Source organism: Ailuropoda melanoleuca, chromosome 2 (genome assembly GCF_002007445.2).
Source record: "Ailuropoda melanoleuca isolate Jingjing chromosome 2, ASM200744v2, whole genome shotgun sequence".
In the NCBI taxonomy this organism is placed as follows: Eukaryota; Metazoa; Chordata; class Mammalia; order Carnivora; family Ursidae; genus Ailuropoda; species Ailuropoda melanoleuca.
This window is the reverse complement of record NC_048219.1, coordinates 81,932,556-81,960,216: the sequence shown is the minus strand read 5'-3', so window position 1 is coordinate 81,960,216 and position 27,661 is coordinate 81,932,556. Positions and strand designations below refer to the sequence as shown.

General features: G+C 44.1%; 1 protein-coding gene across 1 annotated transcript in view; it reads left to right on the top strand.

The window, feature by feature from the left end:
- The window catches only part of CASQ2 (calsequestrin 2), a 62,518-nt gene that overhangs the window by 4,433 nt on the left and 30,424 nt on the right, over nt 1–27,661 (top strand). The window contains exons 2-4 of the mRNA XM_002925309.4: nt 19,986–20,070; nt 22,750–22,850; nt 24,219–24,330. Coding sequence (XP_002925355.1) covers nt 19,986–20,070; nt 22,750–22,850; nt 24,219–24,330 — 298 coding nt within the window. The remainder of the gene's footprint in view (nt 1–19,985; nt 20,071–22,749; nt 22,851–24,218; nt 24,331–27,661) is intronic.

Sequence of the window (27,661 nt, the reverse complement as noted above, 5' to 3'; positions counted from 1 at the left end):
GATTTCTCTCCCATATTTTCTGTCTATATGTAAACATTACATTTTTTCAGTGGGTTTGTACCATCTATATAGTTTTGTTTCCTGCTTTTTTCATTTCAGTGTATTGTGAGTATTCTTGTGTCATTACAGAGTTTTATATTCTTGACAAACATAATGTTAATGCCGGCCTAACATTCCATTGTATGACCAAGCATATTTTTAAGATAATTGGCCTATTTTAGGATGTTGACACAATTTTCAGAGTTTTAGAAATCTTTGTCTGTTTAGATTTTCATTGTCTAGTTTTAATGGAAATTCTTTGATTTTTTTTTAGCTAGATGGAATTTTTCCATAAAATTATCTGCCATTTACATTTTGTCTCCCATGAATTATTTTTCTGTGCCTTTCCCCCAGTTTTCTATTGAGATGTCAATGCCATTACAAAGGGAGTTGCAATTTTATATACTGTTTCCTTCGGCTTCACCCAAGACAGTACATGGAGTTACACTGCAGTGGCCAAATTCTATAGCATCACAGAACTCAGACCCACGAGCAGGGTCTGCCCAATGATTCCAGTTCCTTCTTGCTGTTTTGTTTCTTGCTTCTACTTCCACCCTTGAAACTGCAATGCAAGCCACTGCTGCTACCATGTATCCCACAAACGTTGCCAGAGAAAGTCCTCCAATGTCACCGATCTCTCTTGGGTTGGAATGCTTGAGAGGTGGTGTGCTCTAAAACATGGGCTTCCGAATCAAATAGACTTGGGTCCAGTTCCCAAGAAGTCTGTCTGTGTTCGTTCAGGCTCCTTGTTGGTAACGTGAAGACAGTGGTGGTGTGATGATGAGTTAGCATGGCAAGAGTGTGGCTTCAGGCACACGGAAGGTACTCGACAAATATTGGCAACTTGCAGCCCACACCCCCCTTTCCAGTCATGATTTTAGACACCACCCAGCCTAACCCTGTCACTTTACAGACTGAGGACACCAGGGCACTGTCAGAGAGCTCAGGACTGGTAACACAGTGCCGTGTGGCTTATTCACAGCCAGCTAAGCCCCAGAGAGCAGAAGGCACTTGCCCGTGCTCACAGATTCTTGATGCCCGCCCCCCCTGTGCAGCTCTCCCTCTGATCACCAAGGCTTTGCCAAGTCTGTCCCTGATACACTCAGCCACTTCGCCCATGCCATTTATGAACTAGGCCCCTTCTACATTCTCAGTCACGGTGAAGACTGTCTTTGAGGGGTGCTTCTGGTTTCCTTCCAGCTCCTAAACTTTTTTCTCCATGGAGACATATGTTGAAGTTCTCCCTCTGGATTGGAAGCCTCCTGAGGTCAACCCGATTCAAAGCAAACTTGGGAATAGAGGAGGTAGAAAAAGCAATTGGAATCAAATTCATATGGGCAAGGACCAAAATCTGCTTGTGAGTCAAAAACACAGCTGGATGAATGATCTAAGGGTGTGACAATGTGGCGGAAGGGTACCTGGATGGCAGAAGGAGTCTGAGCGGTCTGTGTATAAGCAATATGGCATCCATATTAGGAGTTCCTGAGCTCCCTGGAAACGGCATTCTAAACATCCAAGCCAGGTGTGGGAACTGTTTACTTCTTCCTGTCCCCACCTGCCTTCACACAGATATTATCCCCAAATCCAAGGCCCACTTCCTTTCTGTACACCACCCCACTTCCGGGAAAACAGCATTCCAGCCTGAACAAGAAGAAAGGAAAAGGACCAAAACTTTTTCCTGGGGAACTTCGTGCTCCTATAGAAACAATGTCATGGCTACCTCAACATCTCTAGAAGGAAAGGAGAAAGGAGACATGCGTGCACCTCGGTTTTAGGATCTCTGGGCATTCTATATCGCATCTCATGTTCAAAGGTGATACTATTAATTGTGTACATGTGTTTTGTGGGAGTGACTAAATAGGCCAACCTGTAAGCAATACACATTGTCTTGGATTAGGAGAAACCACGGGGGATCTTCTCAGGCAAGTTACGAATGGTTTAGAACATGAAGATAAGTAATGTGAATCTCTGAACAGAAAGATCAATTCATCAAATATGCATTGCTCTTAGCAGACTCTGAGTCACATTAGCATGAATGCATGAATGAACGAGTCCAAGGACAGATGATGAACATGCCGTGCTTTCCTCATCGTGCATGGTGACAACCGCTTCGGTTGTTTAGGGTACACTAGGTCCCTTACACGGCCAGGCAGCCTGGGGTCTTGCAGGAATAGCCACGCCACCTGGGGAGTGGCATGCCAGGTTGCCCCGGTGCTCCTGGAATTTTTCAACAGACCTCAGCTAGAGTGCGAGGTCTGAGGCTGCTCCTCCGTGTCCCCCTTCCTGCTGAAGGAGATCCCACTTCCATTCACCACATACAAGCTGCTGCCATCCACATACAGCCCGCCAGGCGGCTTTCTCCTAGGCCCTCTTAGATGCTGAATGCAGCCTCATCACATAAAATGATTGGAAATGGCCCGTCTACCAGGAGGAAGACAGCTTGTTGTTATGACCAGTTTTCCAGTGCTGGTAAGCAGATTGTTTTCCAATACTTTTTGATGGTGATTCTGGCACAGACTACTCATTAGGCCCTGTGGGGGGTGGGGGAGGCTGGTTCCACCATCTTTGGCAGAATCAAGAATCAAAATCCTAGTCAACGTAGGGCTCTGGGTTCTGTCGCTTTTTAAGGAAGTCTCTCGATACTGCTGCTCTCAGTCTACCAAGCTCCCTAACAGACTGAGCTCCCTTCTCTATTCAGAACTGAGTCTCCTAATCAATTTGCGTATCAGTGAAATCTCTTTGGCTGGGAGTGAGTGACACAACCTCTTCAGACCCTGCAGTATGCCCAGGTCACTGACAGGACTCATGTGCACTTTCTGAGCATGGAACTTCAGAGCCCTCGTATCCAACTTCAGAGGAGGGAGCCGTGCTCAGGAAAAGCAGACAACGGGAGCTCGGAGTGCCCGAAATTCTCTTACACTTGCTTTTTGATCCAGAGCAAGTCGCAAATCAGGACCTCATTTCGCTCAGGTATTACATACTAATTGTGTACTTTCTCTCAGTGAGTTAAAAGACTTAAATGAAAGCAGATGAATAAAAATTTCTGATAAAATTATAAGAAGCTGTATAAGAATCAGATATTATTTTGTTATGCGATTACTATTTAGGAGATTAATTTATGTAGAATGCCTAAATGAGTGCCTGAAGTATACCCAGTGTTATCAAATGCTAATTCTCTTCACCTATGGCTTGAAATCCAGCCCATGTTCTTGGCCCATTACATTAGTGCTCAACCTTGTCTGCATACTGGAATTACCAAAGAGTTTTTAAAAAATACTGGCACTGGGGGGCACCTATGTGGCTCCGTTGGTTGAGCGTCCAGTTCTTGGTTTCCGCTCAAGTCATGATCTCAGGGTCACGCTCTCAGGGTCATGAGATAGAGCTCTGCATCAGACTCTGTGCTCAGTGGGGGGGTCTGCTTGAGATTCTCTTTCTCCCACTTCCTCTGCTCCCCCACCCCCTGCCACTCACATGTGCACTCTTTCTCTCTCTCTCTCTCTCTCAAATAAATCTTTAAAAAAAAAATACTGGTGCCTAGGTCTCCTCCCGCCAGTTACTGATTTAATTGGTGATGGGGTAAGGGATGAATCCAGGTGCTACAGTTTTTAAAAGCTCCGTGGGTGAGTCTCATGGGCAGTCAAGCTTGTAGACACTTGAGACTTGATGCTCAAAATGCAGACCCCAGAGCAGCGGCAAAGGCGTCACTGGGGGCTTGTTACATTTAAATGGGATTCTCCAAGTGAGTCATAGGCTGCAAAGCACAGAAGTGGTCTCTTGGGCTAGAAAAATTTTCCAGATGACCAGAATCGTGTTGTAACTACTTGATCTTTGGTCTGTTGACTCTCTCAAATGGTGTTGGATCTGTTAGCATACCTTTGGTTTGAACCACTGGTATGAATTGGTTCTGGGGCTGTCGGGGTTCAGGTCTGCTCTAGGACTCAAACAAGCCTCTCAGTATTCTCCCACTGTCCCCTCTCACAGTCAGTGACTAACGTTTTGGACCTCTTTAAAAGGGCATGCTTGGGCCCATGGGAAGCTTTACCCTACTTGAGAAGTTTCTAGTTGAATTATGGGGTTTTCTAAGGCCAAATCAGAGTGTAATCTTTGGTCAGGATACAGGATTTACCTTCAGAAAGGAAAAAAACATCTATCTGGTTGCTGTGTCACATTGCCCTTTTCCACAAAGAAATGACAAATCTGAGAACCCTGGAGCATACGGGATACTAAGGTGATAACGTGTTTGACAGGAAACTATGGGAGAGCTGCTTAGAGCAAACTAGTAACTGTTCTACAACGTAAAACAGCCCTGTGATCACCCAAAGAGAACCATTCCTTCTTTATTTATCCATCACACACTCACACCTGCTTCCTTACAAGATGCAGATGAGCGGCACCTGGGTGGCTCAGTCAGTTTAGCAGCTGACTCTTGATTTCTGCTCAGGTCATGATCTCAGGGTTCTGGGATCAAGCCCTGGGTCAGGCTCCGAGCTCAGTGGGGAGTCTGCTTGAAGATTCTCTCTCTTCCTCTCCTCCAGCTCCCTCTGCCCCTTCCCCCAGCTCATGTGCTCTCGCTCTCTCTCTCTCAAATAAATAAACAAATCTTTTTTAAAATCCTTAAAAAAAACCCAAAATGCAGATGACATGGCTCTCTATAGCTAAAGAGATGTTCTTTTATTAATGCTAAGAACTCACTTCCTTCAGTTCTTTGCTTAAATGGCATCTTATGAAAGAAATTATTCCCCTGACTGCCTACATAGCTCACTCTCCAAGCACTCCTTTTTTTAAATAATATTTTTATTATATTGTTATTCACCATACAGTACATCCCTGGTTTTTGATGTAAAGTTCGATGATTCATTAGTTGCGTATAACACCCAGTGCACCATGCAATACGTGCCCTCCTTACTATCCATCACCAGCCTATCCCATCCCCCCACCCCCCTCCCCTCCGAAGCCCTCAGTTTGTTTTTCAGAGTCCATAGTCTCTTATGCTTCATTCCCCCTTCTGTTTACCCCCCCTTTCTTTATCCCTTTCTTCTCCTACCAATCTTCCTAGTTCTTATGTTCCATAGATGAGAGAAACCATATGATAATTGTCTTTCTCTGTCCAAGCACTCCTTTTAACCTCTCTTCCCTACTTAGTCTTTCTCCATAGCACTCAACTGACGTGTTGCCTATTGTCTGACACCCTTACAGAATGTAAAATCCACAAAGGCAAAGGCAAAATGTTCTCTTCATTGCTGTATGCCAGCACCTACATCAGTGTCTGACTCATGTTGGGCACTCAGCAGTGTTTGTTGAGTGAATATTAAACGAACAGAAGAGAAGGAGGAGAAGGGAGATAGCACTTATTATCAATTTACCATAAATCATACCCAATATGGGTGCTTTATATATGTTATTTTACTTAATTCTTATAGCGTTTTTTCACAATGCATGCAAAGAAATGATCCCAAAAGTTCAGTAGAAATTGCCCAAAGTCACAAACCTATAAAACGGCAGAGCAGGAATCAGGATTTGAACTCATATCTCTTTGGTTCCAAGTGACATGTTCCTTCCATGACCAAGGAACAGCTGAAAGTGATTGCTTCTTGTTTGTAAGCAGTGCCAACTTACAAAGGGACAAGCGTCTTTAGTTTGTATTCGGATTTTCACCAACACTTGAGCAACATTTAATTGTACAGTTGGACTATGTTGAACCGAGATGACCAGTGTGAGCAAATGGGCTAATGCTTCACACCTACTGGGGATTTAATAAAAATCCAGCAAACACTGAATGGGTGGATGGATGGATGGATGGATGAAAAGAGAGAGAAGGAAAGGCAAGTAATTATAAATCTATTACCTATATTAAAAATATATTTCTCATTGATCTCTTTTTAAAGTTAAATTAATTCAATAAAAGCACTGAGTGGAAAAGTATAAAATTAGGTTGACTCTGTCAGATTCAGGGACGTTTTTGTCATCCTTGCTTAATCCCACTGAAAAATGGGTAAAACTGACTTGTTTTTTTAAATCACAGGACACTCAGTCCCAAGTATATATCCAGCATGGTCAGAAACCTCTGGGCTCTGTAAGGCTGACCCTGCCTTCAGAGCTATTTAGCACTGGCAAATGTCCCTACGATTGCATTTCTAAACCCCAAGAGAGGAAGGCAAAATGAAGTTGCTGGAGTCAAGTGAATCTGCAGATGGGATGATGTGGGAACCGTGGGCAGAGAATAGCAACACACACAGGATTCAGGTATTTCTTCCAACTGTTCACTGCCCAAAAATGGCATCCTCCAAGCTTGCACCTGCTGCCCTCTGTAAAATCTGATGAGGTCAGTCTTATTCCAGTTTGGCGTTGGGAACGAATGCTCCCCTAGAGCCAGTCCTCTCTCAGACGATGTATACCCATGCCCACTCTGAAATTGCAGATCTCCTTAGAGCCCCAGTGCCGCCCAAATATTTGATGAGAGTTTACTGTGCACTTCCCAGGGGCAGATGGTAGAAAGACAGAAGTGCTATTAGAAGATTATGGCTTGAGTTGATGGAAGGAGATTAATTCTCCTTCCACCTAGAAAATTAATAGAGATTTTATAAGATGGCAAACACACTGTTGATTCAGAAGTTTGTAGACAATTGGAACTTTCTTCTCTACTCTAGTATTCAATTCCAGATAAAGTGTCTGGCCATCATATCCCTTAGGTAGACCTTCTCCCAATGTTATACATTTTTAAGTGAAGACCTGAGATACCATGAAAGTCACCACTATAAAACTATTATAAGGTAAAAAGTCAGAAATATGTTTCAGAATCACACAGTTTTTCTTTAAAAACAGCAACCCCAATCTCTTGTAGTTTGAGCTTCCCAGGTTGGTCTGGAGGATTTTAATCTCATTAACAGCTCAGCGTTAGCATCTAAAATGACTTCTTCCAGCAAGAAAGCCAGCCCTCCAAAGTACTGAGTCTGTACCACAGAGCCTGGGAGGCTCCCTCTTCTAGCAACTGGATGTGATTTGATCCAGATAAGCTGTTTCTGTTTGGACAGCCATGCAGGAAGATGGCCAGCGCACCATCTTGCAGTGTGCTGGGCCGGGCAGGCCAAAGCTGCTTCTGAGTGCCCACAGAGCCTGTTCCAGGAGTGCCCGCCTGCTGCCTGCCACCCCGCGCCAGGCAGGCCTCTCCTCACCATCTGCTGTGTGCTGGGCAGGGAGGCAGGCCAGGCGAGCCAACGGGTACTCCCTCACACGCTCACCTGCCTTTACTTCACACCGACACGCACAGCCAGCTTGGCACAGGACACCAAACGAATCTGACCACACACCCCCAATTTGTTCATGAAGGAAACGAGGGCGTCCCCCAGACTCAACAGAAAAAGCGAGCACAATGCATGAACAGCAGCCCTCAATACCGCCTGGCAAAGAAGCACACGCTTTGGAGTTAGACCCACCTGGTTGGGGTCCTTGCGGTAGCGTGGGACCACAGGCCGGTCACTCGGCTCCTCCGGGCTTCCTTTGTAACAGTACCTTCAGCACAGTCTTACGAAGAGAAAAGAGGTGATGTGTAAAGTGAGTGGCCCATGTGTCGTGTGTGGCAAAGGGCTGTTGTTGAGGTTCCTGTGTGTGTGAAAGCATGCCTCAAGCCCCAGCTCGCCCCACGCACTGGCTATCCGTGGTTCGTTGTCATTAGCGGATGCTACCAAAGTAAGTACAGGTCACACATTTCATAAAGTTCAGCCAAGCAGTGACAGGCTTCTCTTCTGCTTTTCACAGCACACCGTGGGGCAACAAATCAAAGAGCTCCTGGTCTCGTCATTGTTTTACACCCTCTCCGTCAGCTGAAGCTCCCCTCTGCCTTTTTTTTTCTTTTCTTTTTTCTTTTCTTTTCTTTTCTTTTCTTTTCTTTTCTTTTCTTTTCTTTTCTTTAGATTTTATTTATTTATTTGACAGAGAGAGAGAGAAAGAGCATGAGCAGGGCAGGGGGGGTGGTGAGGGGAAGAAGGAGAGGAAAAAGAAGATTTCCCACCAATCAGGGAGCATGACGAGGGGTTTGATCCCAGGACGCTGAGATCATGACCTGAGCTGAAGGCAGACACAACGTCAACTGAGCCACCCAGGTGCCCCTTCTCCTCTTTTTCTTTTTCTTTTTCTTTTTCTTTTTCTTTTTCTTTTTCTTTTCCTTTTCCTTTTCTCTTTCTTTCTTTCTTTCTTTCTTTCTTTCTTTTCTTTCTTTCTTTCTTTATGAGATGCACCAACCTATAGAAGGTTTAGTTAGAAAAGGGCTAATCTCTCCCTGGCTCCAGGAGTGTGGTGACTACTTTGTGGGGCTCTTGAGATGGGTTGAAGAGAGAGCTGCCAGAAGAGGTCAGTTTTGGGGCTGCCAGATGACATTGTCACTGCCTCTGGGGCGCAGAACTCTGCTGAGAAAAATGGTAAAGGGCACGGCCTGGTCCCGTGTCAGCCAAAACCATTTTTTTAAAAAAATTCCATTGCAATAATGCTTTTAATATGAGAAGGAAAAAACCTGGCCTCTCTCATTCAGCCGGTTTGGACATCATCAGATGCTAACATGATAAAAGACTGTGATTGTATGTTGGAGACGGTTGTAAAGCAGCGGTTCTCAGTGTGTGGGCCTGAGTCAGCACCAGCATCACCAGGGATGTATTTCTTGTCATAGAGATGGGGCTTGGGTCCCATCCCAGACCTGCTCAATCAAAAACTCTGAGCTGGGCCCAGGAATCTGTGTTTATACAAAGCTTCCCTCCAGGCAATGCTGAAACTGCCACCTTAGTGTCACGGGGCTGCCCCAAGTGAATTGAGAGGGAACAAACATTACCTAAGCACTTGCTTCCATGCTACTTCTATGAGAATTAGATCTCACTTTTAAAGATTATCTATCTATCTATCTATCTATCTATCTATCTATCTATCTATCTATCTATCTGACAGAGAGAGACAGCACAAGCAGAGGGAGAGAGAGAAGCAGACTCCCCGCTGAGCAGGGAGCCCCATGTGGGGCTCGATCCCAGGACCCTGGGATCATGACCTGAGCCGGAGGCAGGTGCTTAACTAACTGAGCCACCCAGGCACCCTAGATCTCATTTTTAGATTAGAAAATTGCGATCAGAGAAGTTGGGACCTGCTCGGAGTCTCACAATAGCAGAGCCAGGATTTGGGCCTGGGTCTCTTTGAGGCCCAGGTGTAGAGTGGAATGTAATGGATGAGAGCCTGGGCTCTGGAGCCTCAGTGTCAGGTTGGAACCCAGCTATGCTACTTAAGTGCTGTGTGGCCTTAGGCAAGTTCGTTGACCTCTCTATGCCTCCATTTCCTCATCTACAAATGTCTGCTTTCTGTGGGTTTTGGGAAGATCCAGTAAGATATCCATATAAGGCTCTGGAGCGGTATCTAGCGTATAGTAAACACCCAAAGGGTGCTATTTTTTATTATTATACTCTTCTCAGCATGGTGGCAAGAACACAGAGCTTTGGTACTTGGGGCTGTTCCTTGGCATTGACCAAAGACAGAGCCTAAGAGCACCGGTAGAAACAATCAATAGCCTCCCTCTAACCCAAAGCTCTCGCAGAGGCCACCCATTCCAGCCTCAAGAAGCCCCAATATTTACTTCCATCTCATAAAATAGCTGTTCCACTCCCTCGCCTGCCTCCTGCATGGAGCCATCACGTGCCAACGCCCAGCTAAACATAGCCCGGGCCTCATCTGAGGGTGGCAGAAAGTGACAGGAGATTACCGGGGATAAACGTCAGCTCTCCAGTTTCAAGGGAGGACACGCAGTTGTTGAATTGCTTGACATGTTGCCAGATGGTATCAGGGACGGTGGGTGAAAACAGTGCACTTCTTGGCTTACATGGAAAGAGCAGGATTGCAGCCAGGGTATTTTTAATGACCGGCCTGAGGGACATTCACTTTGAGCAAAGATCTGTGACATTTTTTTCCAGGCAGTCCTCGATTTTGTGCAGATTCTTGACCCTGCAGAGGGTACCGCCCCCCCTCCCAACACTCAGTTCCCTTTAGCAGAACCGTTCCATGCCTTCCCCACCTTCCCTCTGCCACGAGATGTGGTACTAATGTAGCTTTTCTTCAGTCTGTCCCCAGAGTTGAGGAGTGCCACGAAGGGACTGCACTTGGAGGGACAAACACGGGGCCCCTGATGGTCTGCATCTGCTGTCCCAAGGTCCAGGGAGCGGTCACGAGGCCCTCGGAACGTGCCCCCTGGTGCTGCTACATGACTCTCTCCCACCTTTCATGGGCAAACTTCTTGAACCAGTGATCCACACCTGCTCTAACATGTCCTTGCCACCCACTCAACTGCTTAACTCCCAGTGCTTTGGCTTCTGGCCCAGTTCTTCTCTAAAAGGTCACCAGTTACTTACCAGTCCTGAAAGGAGAGACCTCATGGTGGTCCCACTGTCTGAGACTCTCTGCAATATTTGATCCGACCACCTGCTCCTTCTCTCCTGCCATGACTTTGGAGTCACCACACTATGTTCCCTGTCCTCCTCCGATTTCTCCCCCCAACTCCTCCCTGCCTCCAGGCACGCTTCTCTTCCTGCTCTTTCCTCCTATGAGATGGCCAGTCTTCCACCCTGTGGTTTTCTCACACACTGGCCTCCCTGAAGATGGCACTTGCCCTTACGCCTCTACCTTTCACCTCCACCGCTCCATTTGGGACCTCCCCCCCTGAGCGCCAGGTTGGCACTTCCAGCTCTTGGTTGGACTTCAATTGCCATGAACGCATTGCATCTAAATCCACGCTGAGAACTTCACCTCCAGTTTTGGCATGCCCTCCTGATGTCACTGTTTCGTCCTCCAGCCTGTTCCCTGGCTGGGGACCCTGGAATCATCTTGCCCCCTCTTTTTGGGAGGTCTCTCTCCTTTCTCTTTCTAAAGCCATGAAAGAGTTGCCAGTCTGACTGATTCTTCACTTGTAACATCACCTCCCACATTACATCTGTCCCCTGCCACTGCCTCAGTCTGAGACCAGCCCTCTCCCATTCAGACAATGGCATCAGCCTCTCATCTGGTCACCTTTCCTTTCCGTCTTTCTGGTCTATGCCCTCAGATGGACCCTCCTCAAACTCCAATTTGCCATATTGTTCTCCTACCCAAATACTCTCTGTTGAGAACCGCTCATCCTCCTATTCAAACCCTTTACCTTCTTTTTCTCACGTGCCTTCACTACACCACTCCATTCAGCACCCTCAGATAAGCTCTCTGCTTAAGTAAGCCAGCCTGTTCTGTACCCACCCTGCACATCTGCGTCTCCAAACCTCCACCTCTGCCATCTCCTCTTCCCAAGACGTCCTCGCTGCTGGCCTCTGCCTATGCATGCGCGGCTCCTCGGTCAAGGTCTAGGGGGCCTCTCCTCTCCCAAGGAGTCTCCTCTTGCATTCATTCATTTCCTTGAGAAACTAATTGTGTTTTTAGTTACTGCAAGGTAGCGATGTGGTTCCAGCTGTTTTGATTTTTCAAGGAAAAGCAGAAATCTCAATTTCCATGTGGAATTGCTTAATTTAAAAATTTTCACACCAGGCTTTAAAGATGGTACCTACCAGAGGCACATAGTCCCTTAACATTACAATTTATAGACACTTCACGTGCAACATAGATGAGAATAGTAATATATTCAATGTACAAAGACAAAAGAGAGTAACAATTCTACTTTTCAGGCCAGGTTTGGGATCTATAAAAGTAGATTTTCTTGCAAATCGGAAGTTGGTTGTTCGTCCTATGAATTTGGGATTTAAACAACAGGACAAAAATATGGCAGTGTTCATCACTTCATTTTACAGGGGGATTTAGTAATATAATATTTCTATCAGTTAATGCAACCAGATGACTTTAAAATCTTCTTGTTATTTTTATTTTATGAAAATATTCAATGAGACAAATTTATTTATTTATTTTTTTTGGAGAGGGAGGGAGAAAGGCAGGGGAGGAGCAGAGGAAGAGAGAGAATTTTAAGCAGGCTCCGTGCCCAGCATGGAGCCCAACTCGGGGCTCCATCTCACAACCCTGAGATCATGACTTGAGCCAAAATCAAGAGTCAGAGGCTTAACTGACTGAGTCATCCAGGCACCCTTCAATGAAACTATATTTATTGTGATATAACCGACATACAACATTGTGTTAGTTTTGGGTGTACTACATGATGATTTGATATATAAGTATATCATGAAATGTCCACCAAGGTGAGTTTATCTAACACATCCATCACCATACATAGTTACTAATTTTTTTTTGGTGATGAGAACCTTTAAGATCTATCCTCTTAGCAACTTTCAAATATACAATACAGTATTATTAACTATACCTATTATGCTGTATATTACATGCCCAGGACTTATTTTTCTTATAGCTGGAAGTTTGTAACTTTTGACCCCCTTCATTCATTTCACCCACCACCCACCACCTCTGGCAACCACTCATCTGTTCTCTGTATCTATGAGTTCAGTTTTGGTTTTTGGTTTTTTGTTTTATTTTGTTTTTAGATTCCACAATTCAAATGAGATCATACTAGTATGATCTAAGGGCAAGGAACGAGTATCTTTTGAGATCCATTCTGGTCAGGTACTGTACTAGGGAGAGCATGGGGAGAAAAACAGACACGGACATGGAACTTACAGCTATCAAATGAGTGTGTATAGCTAAATGATTGTATAAGTCAAGCTGTGCTTGTGAACTGAGAAAGATGTGTAAAGGAAAAGCACAGGGTGCCTTGGACAAGAGTACAGAAGGCACCTGATTTAGACTGGAGGTCAGGGAATACCTTTTAGGAACTGATGTTTATGTGTAGACTTCAAGGATAGTGGAGTTGGTGACAAATGGAGAAAAGGATCCTCTAGAAAGAGGGAAGGGTGTACATGGAAGCAGAGCATGGCCAGTGCCTTTCTGTGAATAGAACCAGGCATTCCCTGCAGGCAACTGCGGTTGGTGCCCAGCCTAGGGCTTGGGGACACAGCCAAACAGGGACATCCCATGCAGAGACCTCCTGAGGCAGGAAAGAGCTTGATAGTTGGAGGAGCTGAAGAAGAGTGTATTAAGTTGAGAGGCAGAGTGACCCCAAATGAGGTTGGAGAGGCAGGCAGGGTGGCCAAATGGTACAGGGCCCTGTCGGCCGTGTTAGGGATTTTAGATTTCATTTTGAGTGCATGGAAGTTAAATCCATGCTGCTAATCACAGCCCACTAAGTTCTGCATGATTTGACCTCCCAACCCACGAGCTCTCTCTCCATCTAATTCTCCATAACCCTTGTTTTCTAACTTTTGTCCTTTCATACCTACCAGTTAATTTTTCATTAGCTTCCTCCTTAATGAAATCACAGTGTCCTTGACACTCTAACATGTCTTACACGCTTTTGTTGAGCATGAACCTCAATCATAGCACGTCCTTGATGAATTGTTTTTGCTTTCTTTCCATTCCAACACATTAGGCTTTGGTCCTTTTGAATTGGCCAAAGGTCTAGAACCTTATCCAGCTGTCATAATATTAAGAAAAAATTATAACATTTGTTAAGCACTTACTGCATGCCAAACACTGTGTCAGCAACTTTACATGCATTATCTCATTTATTCTTCAAAATAGCCTCATGAAATAGATATTATTATTGTCCATATTACATAACAGAGTTCCAGCACTTGTGATCCAGTCAAGTATCCAGGTCTCTGATACTAAGCGTTGTATTCTTAACCATTGGGCTAAACTATTTAAAGATGAGATCTACTTTGATCCATCATTCCAGAGATAACAATGGTGCAATAAATACGTATAAGATGCAACATAAAAAGAGAGAGAAAGGGTATACTATGAATATCTACTTATTTAAACTGACTTGTACATATTACTTAGTATAAGCTTTTTTTTTTTTTTTTTGGTGAAGTTAGTTTGTACTCAAAAGAATCATCTGGGGGTCAAAGCAAATCCTAATGTTTCTGGAAAGAATGAGAATTGCACCAGTGACCAGGGCTGTGTGTACAACCAATAAGTGACAACCCCATTCTCTAGGACGGACAATAGACAAGACCATCTGAGAAGTAACCAACCAAACAAACAAACAAAACCAGTGGGGAAAAGATTACAAGTCAACAGGAGAAAATTGCAGTCAGATCGGAAAAGAGTATTTCAGTTTTCTGAGAATTCAGGAGAGATATTGACTATTTTTTTCTCTTCCTCATATTGGTAACTATTAGTGTAATTAGTGACAATTGCCTCTTCCCACTTTGTCTCAAAAGTCCCTTGAACTTAGGAAGTGCTTGGGCCAGTCCATCCATTCATCCAAAGTATGCTGAGGGTCTCTAAGGAACTATACAAGAGACCAGGGACACAAAATGGGGTCCTTCTCCTTACGGAGGAAAGATTGACAACACAGGGAGGCTTATACATGACTCTAATAACTGCAAAATCAGTGTCAGAGTGCCATGTCCCTGCCACAAGCTATTGGAATTCACAGAAAGGAGGCTAGGGTGAAAGATGAGCCTGGAGCCGGCTTTACAGCCAGAGGTGCCAAGGCTGGCAGCAACTGAGGGCACACAGTGAGACTGGGCTGCGGAAGAGTGGAGAAAGGAATATATGAGCTGGAGATTTAGGGTCAGAGCGAAGGCGGAGACAAGATGGAGCCAAGTTTGAGAGGCAGACAATGTCCGGCTGGCCCCATCAGCTTGGCCCAGATTCTTGTTCCGGGGGACCTGGGGCATGTCAGGACTCAGCCCAGAAGGGCCCGGGCTTTCACCACAGACGTTCTCCCCCAACCCAGTCTCACTGCTCTCTCTTGGGTTGCTGCCAGCACTGGCCACCTTGGCTCAGCTCATGAAGGGTGCTTGCTAAGGCTGATGGGAGTGATGACAGAGCTCAAGTGCGCAGGCTTTGGGCCTAATCAGGGTGGGAGGCGAGAGTGACAGGGCACTGCAGGGATTGTGCCTCTGGGTACCAAGGAGGAGGTGGGCAGGTCTCAGCTAGCATGGGTTTCTGTCCCGTCTCTGACTGCCAACTCTGTGCACCCATCTGTTTTTAGGACAGTGACTGGCTATGCTTAGTTAAACAGGAAAACCAAGAAATAGGACTGAGCTTGTCAGAGACAGCACCTCTCATTCATATGGGTACAAAAGTCACATATAAATATGGATAAGGTAACTAGAGGCCCCGCTTTCCATGCCGAGGGGAGGCACGCCTTTGCATCCACTTAAAGCCCAACAAAACATGCTGATGTGTGCCTAGGAGAGGTCAGGGTAAAATTCTGTTTAATTCTCAGAGTTCATAGCTTATATTCTTACTATTATTAATATTTCTCTCCTATGCCTAAGGTAGAGGGGTCAACAGAGCCGAGCATGGGCCTGAGGGTCACAGTTGAAAAACATGATACCGTATCACTTTTGGATGAACTGGCAATCATTTACAGCAGTGCCTTCCAGAGTGTGGTATGCGGCCTGAGATCTGCTGTGTCAGAATCATGGGGTGTGGTAGTGCGGCTTATAAAAACGTACATCTCTAAGCCCCACCCCAGCCAGCTCTGTTCTCTACTTTCTGGGGCTGAGGCCCAGGAAGCCGCATTTTAGCCAGTGATTTAAATGCATGTTTCGGACCCACTGCTGGAGGCTCACGCTCCAGGAGTGGGGAAACTTACTAATATCACAAAGCCATTAGGTCTCACCATCATTAATTTTCAATGATAGACAAGGGGACATTTAAATCAACATTTTGAGAGCACTAAGTAGGGCACAGTGGCTTATATTTCTACATTTCAAAAATGACCTTGTCTAATGAATTGAATGCAGACAAAAGCCAAGTGACTTTGCAGAAAGATTGGCCTGTTTAAGCATTGCAGAAAAGCTCAGATGAGTCATCACATAAACACTAATGATGATGTCTTTCATCCTAAGCCTTCCCTAGTCTCGCCAAAATCCAAGAAAGGAGCGAAAGCTGCCCGAGGGGCAGGTGGTGCCATTTGTTGCCTGCCCCTCCACCTGCAGTCACCCGGGGCACTCCACAGAGTAGCTTCTATGCTGTGACCAATATCCTTAGCTTTAAAGGAACAGACGTGGTTAGGAGCAGAGGGAAAGAAAGAAAATGGGGAGCATGTGAGAAAGTTAAGGAGGGAAGAATGAAGAGGCAAAGAGAGCCCTCAAAGAAGTTATAACAAGAGAGAAAATCCAAGGGAGAATCCACAGATGCCGAAACAGTGAAGGGAGACATAGGAATGAAGAGAAAATGGGAGAAGCAACCACAGAAGAGGAAGCAAAGGGATTTATAGCACAGACTGTAGAGCCAGATAGATCCAGGGTCATTCCACCAAGAAAACAAGACATCTTAAAGGTATGTGCACCAAAGAACAGAAGCACAAATACGTGCAACAAAGCTGATAGAACTGAAAGGAAAAGTAGACAAATTCCTAAGATTGAGAATAAGACATAGATGTCCGCTTTTACCACTTTTATTCAATATAATGCTGGAAGTTCTTGTCAGTGCAATAAGGAAACACATACACACACAAAACACATACAGATCAGGGGGAAAATTGCCCATATTTGTAAATGATAGAATTGTCTACATAGAAAATCCAAAGGAATCTGAAAAAACAAAACACAAAACTCTAAGGATTAATTATAGCTTAGCAGGATTGCAAGATGCAAGATAAACATACACAAACCAATTATATACCTATTTACTGACAATAAACACATGGACACCAATATTTAAAATACAATACTATTAAAATCACTCAAAACATTTAAATAGGTATAAACCCAACAAAACATGCACAAGACTTGTATGCTAAAAACTACATAATGCTGATGAGAGAAGTCAAAGAAGATCTAACTAAATGGAGAGGCATACCACGTTCATGAGTTGAAAGACAACATAGTAAATATGTCAATTCTCCCCAAGTTAATATACAGATTTAAAGATTCAGTGCAGGGGCGCCTGGGTGGCACAGCGGTTAGGCGTCTGCCTTCGGCTCAGGGCGTGATCCCGGCATTATGGGATCGAGCCCCACATCAGGCTCTTCCGCTATGAGCCTGCTTCTTCCTCTCCCACTCCCCCTGCTTGTGTTCCCTCTCTCGCTGGCTGTCTCTATCTCTGTCGAATAAACAAAAAAAAAATTTTTTTTTAAATAAAAATAAAGATTCAGTGCAATTCCTGTGAAAATCCTAGAAATACTTTTTGTAATTATAGGCAAGATTATTCTAAAGTTTATATGGAAATGCAAAGGAACTAAACTAGCTAAAGTGATTTTGAAAAAGAAGAATCGTGTGGGGGGTGCCTGGCTGGCTCAGTGAGGGAAGCACGCAACTCTTGATCTCGGGATTGTAAGTTTGAGAACCATGTTGGGTGTAGCAATTACATTAAAAAAAAAAAAAAGAATTGTGTGAGAAGAGGCAGTCTACTCACCTTCAAGGTCTGTTACATAGCGACTGTAATCAAGACCATGTGATATTGGCAGAAGAAGAGAGAAAGCAGAAATAGATCCATATAATTATGTCAACTGATCTTTGACAAAGGTGCAAAAGCAATTCAATGGAGGAAAGATGGACTTTTTAACAATGGTGCTGGACAGGAAAAAAAAAAAAAAGAACTTCAAAATAAATCTCATACCTTACCAAAATATAGCTCAAAATGAGTCATGAACTTAAAAGTGAAATTAAAACTATAAAAATTTTAGAAAAAGAGGGGCATCTGGGTGGCTCAGTTGATTAAGCATCCGATTCTTGATTTCAGCTCAGGTCATGATCTCAGGGTCCTGGGATTCAGCCCTGCATCGGGCTCCCCCTCAGTGGGGAGTCTGCTTCTGGATTCTCTCTCTCCCTCTGCCCTTCCCCCTGCTTGCTCACTCTCTCTCTTTCTCTAAAATAAATAAATCTTTCACAAAAAAATATTTAGAAAAAGAATTAAGAGATAATTTCAGGATCCAGGGCTAGACAGAGTTCTTAGACTTAACACCAATGGCACAATCCATAAAAGGAGAAGCTGATAAATTGGATTTCATCAAAATTAAAAACTTTTCTTCTGTGAAAGACCCTATTAAGAGGATAAGAAGATAAGTTGCAGAGTGGGAGAAATATTCATAAAACACGTCTCTGACAAAGGACTAATATTAAAAAGCTCTCAAAACTCAACAATCAAAAAGCAACCCTTTTAGTAAATAGGCAAAGACCTGAGCAAGAATTTCATGGAAAAGAAGATACAGATGTCAAATAAGTACATGCAAAAATGTTCAGACTCATTAATTTGCATTAGGGAAATGCAAATTAACACCATAATGAAATATCACTACACATCTATTAAAATGGCTAAAATTAAAAATAGTGACAACTCCAAATGCTGGCAAGGATGTGGAAGAACTGGACCACTCATAACTACATTGCTGGTGGGAATGTAACATGGTACAGCTACTCAGGAAGACAGTTTAGCAGTTTCCTTAAACATTAAACATGCAATTACTATACTCAATCTTCACACTCCTGAGCATGTTTTCTCAAGTAATTAAAACCAACCTTCACAAAAAACCTGTAGACTAATGTCTGTAGTAGATTTGTTCATGATAGCCAAACACTTTAAACAACTCAGATGTCCTTCAATGGATAAATAATTGACCAAACCGTAGTACCTCCATACCATGGAAATACTACTAGGCAATTAAAAAAATAAATGACCTTTTGATATGCACAAAAATCTCAATGAATCTCCAGAGAAATATGATGGTTAAAGAAGCTAATCCTAAAAGGTTGCATACTACATGATTCAACTTATGCACATACTTGAAGTGAAAATGTTATAGAAATCTTTTTAGGAAGGGGATGAAGGCGGGAGCAAGCCGATATGACTATAAAGGGATAACATGAGGGGTACTTGTGGTTATGGAAATATTCTGTATCTCGACCATATCAATGCCGGTGTCTAGTTTGTGATATTGTGTTACGGTTTTGCAAGATGTTACTTTGGGGGAAACTGGGTAAAATGTACAAGGGATCTCTGTTTTAGATCTTAGAATTGCACGGTAATCTACAATTACCTTTTCTAAAAAGCTTAAAGAAAAATGATATAGATCATTTCATGATCTCTCTCATTCACCAGATGACAGGACCTAGACCTCAGTCAATTAGTGCCTCCCTGCTTCCTTAGATCTGAGTTTCAGGGAGGTTAACACAATGCCAGTCCCACACTTGGAGTCATCATCTGTGCTGGTGTCCAGAGTAGCTTCCAGCCATCTGTCCACCTGGGACACTGCTGCACCCTCTTCCCTGTTGTGGCTGACGGTTCCGTTCCAGTGTTCCACTGGTTCTTCCTCTCAGTGGGCTGTGGGAACACTTCAGAGGCCATCTTGGGTCTATCTGCCAGACACACCCAGTGCACATTCCTACTCCACAAGGCCAGGGGCCTGGGGAGCTCAAGAACTGTGCTTGGGTAGTAGACACAGGTTTCCTTCGTTTTCGGTTTTCTCAGCTTTTCTGGCATTCTTTGGCTTTTTCAAGGATGAGAGAGAAGATTTAGATGGGGCGCGGTCAGGTGACCACACAGGGAGCATTGCGATCTTGTGTCCCCACCTGACGCCAGGGTCAGTTGGTGGCTAGGGAAGGGCTGTGGGCCCCTTGTCAGGTATCCACAGTCATCCAAGTACTCTTTGCTTTCTTTTTGATTCTTCTCTTCCCCAATTCAAAGTTCACCCACCCTGAGGGCAGAGGAGGGTATGTGACAGAGGATATATTCTTCCAAATCCTTTATCTTAGTACTGGTCCTTACATTTTCTCTCTTTGGTTCCCAGCATTCTGCTAAACCATCCTTCTCTTGGGAGGATGGCATGGAATCCCTTTGTTGCCACTTGAATTGGTCAGATTAACAGGACATATGGAGGAAAATCCTCTTGTCATTACATCATAATACTATCCTGTGACATTTTCTACCGACTTTTCTGCCCTAGGCCTGCTCACCCTCCAGCTTGTCTTTCCTTTCAGCTTGTGGCCCAGGTCCTGGAACATAAAGATATAGGCTTTGTGATGGTGGATGCCAAGAAAGAAGCCAAGCTTGCCAAGAAACTGGGTAAGTGGGACTTTTTGAGGTATACCAGGAAGAAACAAATGTGTCTTGCAAAAAAAAAAAAAAAAAGAAGTACAGTTTCATTTCTTCGTGCTTGATAACTGGACTATTTTTAAATAAATACAAAGTGATTCTGCAGACCTTAGTCTTGGGATGGGGAAGAGTTTCATGAAAGCAGTATCGGCCTGAATTGAATGCTTTCACACAAATGATCTAATATATCTTTGTATCGTTGTAGAAACAGATGCCAAAGAATCAAGCCTTTCTTTTCGGCTCCTAGAGAGGGTTAAAAGCCTAGCCTCTTTATCTCACGGCCATGGTAGTCTCTCTGGGGGAGAGAAAAATCTCTTCTTCCATCACCTATTATTTCCTTACCTCTTGGCTGAAGCGGCCAACACAAGAGAGCATGAATAGTAGTGACTCTGGGGTTCCAGTGTGTTCATAATGTAAAGCTAAACCCCAGCTGGGCATTATCATTGAGGGCGAGAGGGAGGATTTAGATGAGGGATGGTGAAGTGACAGCGCAGTGCATGTTGTGATATCCTGTGTCCATACGTCATGCTTAAGCGCAGGGGCACTTTAAGTCTCTCACACCCCTCATCCCAAGGAGAGAGTATACGGGGAGCTCCTCTGCTTTCCAAACACCCCCACATGCATACTGCCCATTTTGCCTTTTCTGCATGACCAGTGAAGAATGGCTATTTAAAAATAGCAGGAGGTTATAAAACAGGACCTTTGAAGAAAGGTTAATTGGATTTGGAGTAGTAAACACAGAGAGGAAAAAAAAGATTAGTAGTGGTGTCAGGTCCATGAGAGTTCATTATCTTAGGGCATTACAAACAATTGTCCTCTGTTTTATTTTCAAGAAGACTCCCTTTTTTTTAAGATTTAAATTTTTTGAGACTGTATTTAGGTTAGACACAAACAAGAACTTGTGACTATAAAATGATAATGAATTATTAAGAACATCTGGGCTATCTTTTCCCCTGAAGATAAATTAAGGAATGTGTTTTCCCGTTGAGCAGGAGAACAAAGTATGTTAAACTCTTTCCCTAGTCAAAAGCAATTCAGTGCCTCATTTCTCTTCCCCCAGAACCTATTGATTCCCTAGTTTTCTTTCCTATTGTTTTCATGGGAAGCCGAATTTGGGGGAATTTCCAGTGAATTTAGTTAGAGAAAAACACCACTATTCCAATGATCTAAAAATCTAGCAGGGAGACAAGCTGGGTGAGCTTTCATAAGAATGGACCAGTGGATAGTCTCACAGTGGATGGAGCTTGAAAAATCTACATGAACCTTTCTCCAAAAGCTCAGCCTGGAGGAATTGGGGCGGGTTCTTTTGGACTATTTGGTCCCCAGAGTTTACAGGACAGTCGTGTTTTGTGAACCTGCTCCTTCACCTTCATCCTCTCTTTCATTTGCCCAAGTTTCGTCTCCATCAGGCTATGCCTGAACTACTGCAAAAGCCTCCTAACTGATTTCACTTAGAGCAAAATCCGACATCGGGACACCAGCTGATGTTCCCAGGGTACCCTTCATGATCAGTCATTGCCGGCCTCAAGGATACCTGGTACATCGGCCCTTTGGATTTACAAATGGTGCTCCAGGGTGTGCCCAGGGCAATTCAGACGCACCCTGGGACAGAGTAGGCAGTGGGCCAGCCTCCTTTTCCCTAAAGGTTCTGCAGGACAGTTCATCTGGAGAAAGCATTCTCCAGCTAATAGAGAGCTTGCAAACAATTAGTCTGAGGAATTAAGGATGCCGTGCAGTTGGACTAAATTCCAGCCTCAGTTATTTAGCATTCCTGGGGGAAACACAGTTTTCCAGCAAACATTTGTTAAAGCACACAGTATTATGCCAGGAGCAATGGAGGGTAGAGAAGATGCAGAAACTTCCCTTGTGGCATTATCAGCTAACTGGGAAAAGAAAATGTGCAGAATTCAGCTACGATAGAAAGGGAAGCTGTTCATTCTGGCCATGGACATTTATGGGGTGCTTGATGTGTTCAGGCTCTGTGCAAGGTCCTGGGGTATCCAGCTCTGCCTTTGAAGAGCTTACTGTTCCAATGAGTACTGTAAATGGAGCCAAGAGAAGGGCAATAGTGGCAAGAGGGTGGCCTTCTTGGGAAAAATGAGTCCTAAGCTGAGACCCGAAGTCACTGAGCAGGATTGGGGGGGCAGGGGTAGAGGTCACTGAAAATTTGGGGAACCAGGAGAGCAGCTGTGACTTTTCCTTTACACACTCTTTCACATCAGCACAAGGGCAAGAAGCAAGGAAGCTGCCCAGAGGATTAAGAGAGCAGGTCTGCCAAGGGGAGAACGTAGAGTGTAGGATTGATGCTAGGTTGTGGAGGGACTGGAATGCCTGGCTAAGAAGTCAAGTGGGCAGGGGCATTGAAACTTTAGATAGGGAGAATAGGGTTGGCAGTATTTTTGGAAAATAGATTTTTCTTTCAAATTGAAGTCCAGGTGGAGCTGTTGGTTCTTGACGGTTTCAATTTAAATGTGTACTTTGGGAGCCTTTTACAGGGGTGGTTTCAAGGGAACCAATCCTAAGTTGAATGCTAGCCCCACTGATCCTGACCTCACTGTCACCCAGGGATCCCGAGCCAGACCTCAGCCCACAGGATGGCTCTTCTTGCCTCAGGATGACCTTATCTTGGGGACTCTTTTTTTCTTCCAGGTTTTGATGAAGAAGGAAGCCTGTATGTTCTTAAGGGTGATCGCACAATCGAGTTTGATGGCGAGTTTGCAGCTGACGTCCTGGTGGAATTTCTCCTAGATGTAAGCATTTATGCACAGTAGCCCTGCATGGAGCTGTTTGGGTTCAAATATCAGGGAAAGTAAAATCCCAAAGTAAGAACAGAGAAGCTGGATAATCTGTTCTTGTCTAGGACAGATTCCCCACACTTCACAAAAAACTACGGAGTGCCTACTCCACAGGGCCATTTTCTCCCACTGGGAAGCTGGTCTTTAAGTTACCTTAGAAACTGTTTTATTAGTGACTAGAGGGTCACTAATCGGGACTGTGTAGTAACACATGAGTCTCTTAGCCATTATACACCACCGTCCCCTGAAATCCCCTTGGCTTTGTTCCAGGGCTTCTGAAGAGGAGCAGGAGAGAGTGGGAGAGAGGTGCATAATCAACCAAAGATGGAGTAACAATCCGCTGACTTACCCTCAGAGCAGAATAATGAGCCCCACAATATCACATTCCCTCTCAGCCATGGGGGTATCCCACTCTCAGATGCATCTGCTCAGGCAGATAGAGGAACAAACATCATAAAAATATGTTATTCATAGATAAATTCACATTTTCAATAGTAGCTGTGAAGCTGAATGCTTTTGAACAGATTCCTGTGCAGGTAAAGGACGTCCATACTGCTGACTCCCTGTCTACAAGCTGGCACTCAACGGCCTGGTGCCATTTCCTCACAGCCTCAAAAACTCAGAGACAGTGAGTCAGAAGTGAATTGAAGGCCACCATAGATTCTGCTCGGCTCTCTCATGGACCCATCCCCGTAAGCCCTAAAAAAAAATTGAGGGAGGCAACAGAAAATTCTGGGCCAATCTCTGTCAGCCAAGTGGAGGCTTTTAGAAGCACATAGCAGAAACCGTGCTCAACTCCCTGACCCAAAAAGCACAAATGCAACAGCAGAGGGGGATAGATTTTAGACTGACTGATGAATCACAGATAGTGCTCTGAGCGTGTTGGCTTTTTCCTCAAGCTGACTCTTTTCACGTTTGTTGTGAAATACCCAGTGGTTGGAGCTGATACGTCACCTCTCCTCATTCATATCCAATGAGGGGTGGGGGGTGGGGGAGAGGATCTGGCTTCCGTTGTTCCCTTAAAAGGAAAGGAGAATTTCCCCAAAGCTTTCAGCAAATCTACCCCAAAGAGTCATTGGCCAGAATTGGATCACACACCATTCCTAAATCAATGATGGTCAAGAGAAATAGAATTGCCTAGTCTCAGCCTACTCCTTGAGTTAAGCCAATTCCTCAGAAGGCACTGCTGCTGTGCACACTGGGGGAGGATGGGGTCCACAGCTTCCTGCCAAAGTGTCCTACATGTGTGTCTGAAGTCCCCACTGAGGAGGGGACAGTTCTTTTATTGGAACATATCTCGTGTACGTGTGTGTGGCATTCCAGCTGATTGAAGATCCCGTGGAGATCATCAACAGCAAACTGGAAGTCCAAGCCTTCGAACGCATTGAGGACCAGATCAAACTCATTGGCTTTTTCAAGAGTGAGGATTCAGAGTGTAAGTTGTCTATCAGCCCCACTTGTGAGTCTAAAGTCTAGATTCCCGACCAGATATGTTAGAATGTTGCCNGTCTCTATCTCTGTCAAATAAATAAAAATCTTAAAAAAAAAAAAAAAAGAATGTTGCCTATAAAGAGGATGGGCCATCAGTATATCCGGTGCTGGGAGGAATAGAGGGACAATCTTCCTTGCACCCTGTGCAATGGGACACATCTGCAAAAATTATGCAAAGCAGGCAGGGACGCTGGAAGAGCATTAAGGTTGAGCCATGTTCTCTGGTGTTGGGGGGGGTGTTTTACGGAAGAGAGAATAGTCTTCCTTGCCCACCTACCAGTGGGACTCTCCCCTAAAATAGGTAAAGAGTGGCCTCTCTCCCTGATGTTGGCAGCTCCTGTGGTCACCAACCAGAGAGCTTCTCAGTCACTTGGATGTGATTAGAGGAAAATTAGGTAGGCAGGGCTCAGCAGCTGCCACACAATGTGGAAAACTGCTGGCCAACCCCACAGCCGACCACCAAGGCTGCCCGCAATAGCACAGCCTCACCCCTGGGTGTAATCCCTTTGAACACTTTGTGGCCAGGTTTTGGGTGGGCACGGGAATGCATCATAGCATCACCACAATCCATATGGGGATAAGAGGGTGGAGAGTGGGAGTCAGGGAGAGGTGGGGCTGGGCAGGCTAACTCCTTGAGTATGTCTTTTTAAACAACTTTGGCAGCATGGCCCAATGAGGTAAGCCTTTTTCTGGAGCCTCAGCTGTGGCATAACCACGAAACAGGATCTGGTAGCATTAGTACATGGGCGACATGTGAAGGAGGGCTGCTTATGATGTTTCTGGATACTCCAAAATACTTTGAAAATATTTTGAAGATTATTTGCAAAGCTGTTTCTTGACCCATCTGCCAACTAGCACCCTTGGGCATCTCACCAGCAAGCCACCCATTTTCTCTCTCCTGTGACCAAACTTAGCTGTCTTCTTCTGTGCTATATAAAAGCCTCTCCTCACCCTCCTTAGCAGTGTGCTGGGGGAAGGTGGCTAGCCAGGGAAGTTTGTCCAGCCCTCTTTTGGGTGACTTCACTTCAATTTTTATGTTTCTTATAGATGCTGACTACTCTGGGGTGCCCCACCTGCCCCCTTCTTCTTTCTCCTTAACTTCTTCCTGTTTCTCTTTATCCTCTTCTGTCTCCATCCCTCAATTTGTTTTGTCCTCTGTTTCTCTCCCCTCCATTAAGCTCAGCATAGCAGATAAGAAGGGAAGCAAGGCAAAGATTGGGATAAAGAGCACATCTTCTAGTTCCTCTCCTCCCTACTAAACCAATGACAAGAACAACTCCATTTAATCAACGCACGTCATGTACCAGGGTCTAAGCTAGGAGCTCCATATCAATGCCTCACCTTCTTTCTCACTACTGGCCTGTAAGGTAGTTACCATATTATCAGCATTTTGATGAGGAGGAAGTGAAAAGAACAAAAAAAGTTAAATTAACACACTATCACACAGCTAGTAAGTAAGCCCTAGAGCCAAGATTTAAATCCTAGCAATCTGACTTGATAAGCTTACACACTTAAACACTGTTTTGTACTTTCAAGACTTTACACACTTTTTCAGGTCATAGCACACGCAAAATGTGGTGATGCTTGTCCAGCCCAGGGGTAAACTGGAAGGGATTTGGACTTAGTGGAAAAACAAAACAAAACGTTCTTTTGTTTTATTTATATACTACTACTGAAGCAAGATAATAGAAAAGTTATCAATATTGCATTGTATAAATCTTCCAAATAAAATATTTTTAGATTTTTTGAATGAGAATGTTGTACTTGCTTCTAAAACTATAGCTTTTGAAACAACGACATGCAATGCCTGGTGAAGGGTTTAAATGATCCCTTCCTGATGGTCACAGTCGATCAGAGACTTTGCTTGGACATGTGGATGGTGGCAAATGACAAGGCAACATTCATTGCTTTTCCTTTGATTGATAAGCAGTCTTTTCTTACCACTGAACAGAATTTAGGAAATCTAATTTCTAAATTGTCCTTCAAGGGTGTGAGCCTTCTTTCAGTCCTAATGACTATTACTTTTGTTTTCATCGACCAATGTAATATACTTAAGATAATTTGAATAGATTTCAAATTCAATCAAAGTTTTCCATATTATATATTTCAAAATAATAACGAAGCATTTCCTTGGGAATACACAGGTAGAACTCTACTGGTCTTACCATTTGTTTCTGAAGATTTAAATCATAAAATCTCTAGCAGGCCACTTCAACCTCCTTTTTAAGGTTGAATTTTTATCTTTAAATTGACAAACTTTGTCTTTAGGAAAGCCTAATACCAGATCATGTTAATAATACTGATTATGATGATGATGAACATGATAAAAAAATAGCAATCATGCCTTCATTCCATTGGTGTTAGTAGACAATATGAACATGAGAGTATAATAAGTCAAAACAAACAAACAAACAAAAACAACCCAAAACCCTGAATATTTTACAGAGTGTCACAAACTAAAAACATCACTGATGACAAACTAGCCTGGACTGTAGTCATAGTCACACCAACTGAGGACACCTGGTGAGGAAGTCAGGGGAGCAGCCTCTCTCTCTCTAGCTGTCACGCTTGCTGACATCTTATGCAGAAAATAATTGTTATAAAATACAAGAAGTTTATAGAGAGAGCAATTACTTTCAGATATAATATTAACCACTGCAAAATTTTAAATGGTTGTAGAAAACATGTAGAAAGTTTTATCACCACAAAAAAATGTATGTCTGTTATGACACATCAGTGGCTGTCACATACTGACTGAAAGTATCATGATGTTCTATCAGACACCCACATCTCTCTGTCTGTTTTTTCTTTCCCTCCAAAAGAGCACAGGGTCCGTGGGTGGGGGGTTGGTAAGGCACCCAGGGAAGCAGTCATGAAGAGTCCTGTATTTCTGCTGTAGCTTGAGGCTGATGGGTCAAGGAAGTTTAACAGCACGGAGGCATTGGCTTTGCAAAATGATCCCAAGCTATCCTGTAGAGCAAGAGCAATGGAGGGACAGTGGAGAATGGGAGGGCTTGAACACATAGGTAGACTGGAATGGTCTTGGGAGAAAGGCTCCCAAGAAATTTGGGATCAAATTAGAAAGGACTTGGAAGAACTAGGGGGCTACATCTTCCAAGGAAGTTGGATACGAAGGTTCACATCAACTTGAGCATGTAGCTATGGACGCAAGTGTTGAGAGAGGGTGACAGGAACTTCCTGGGGGAACTCAGCTGATAGTTAAGATGTCAAACTGGGGGAAATCTGGAGGTGGGGGACCGATATCCAGTATGGAA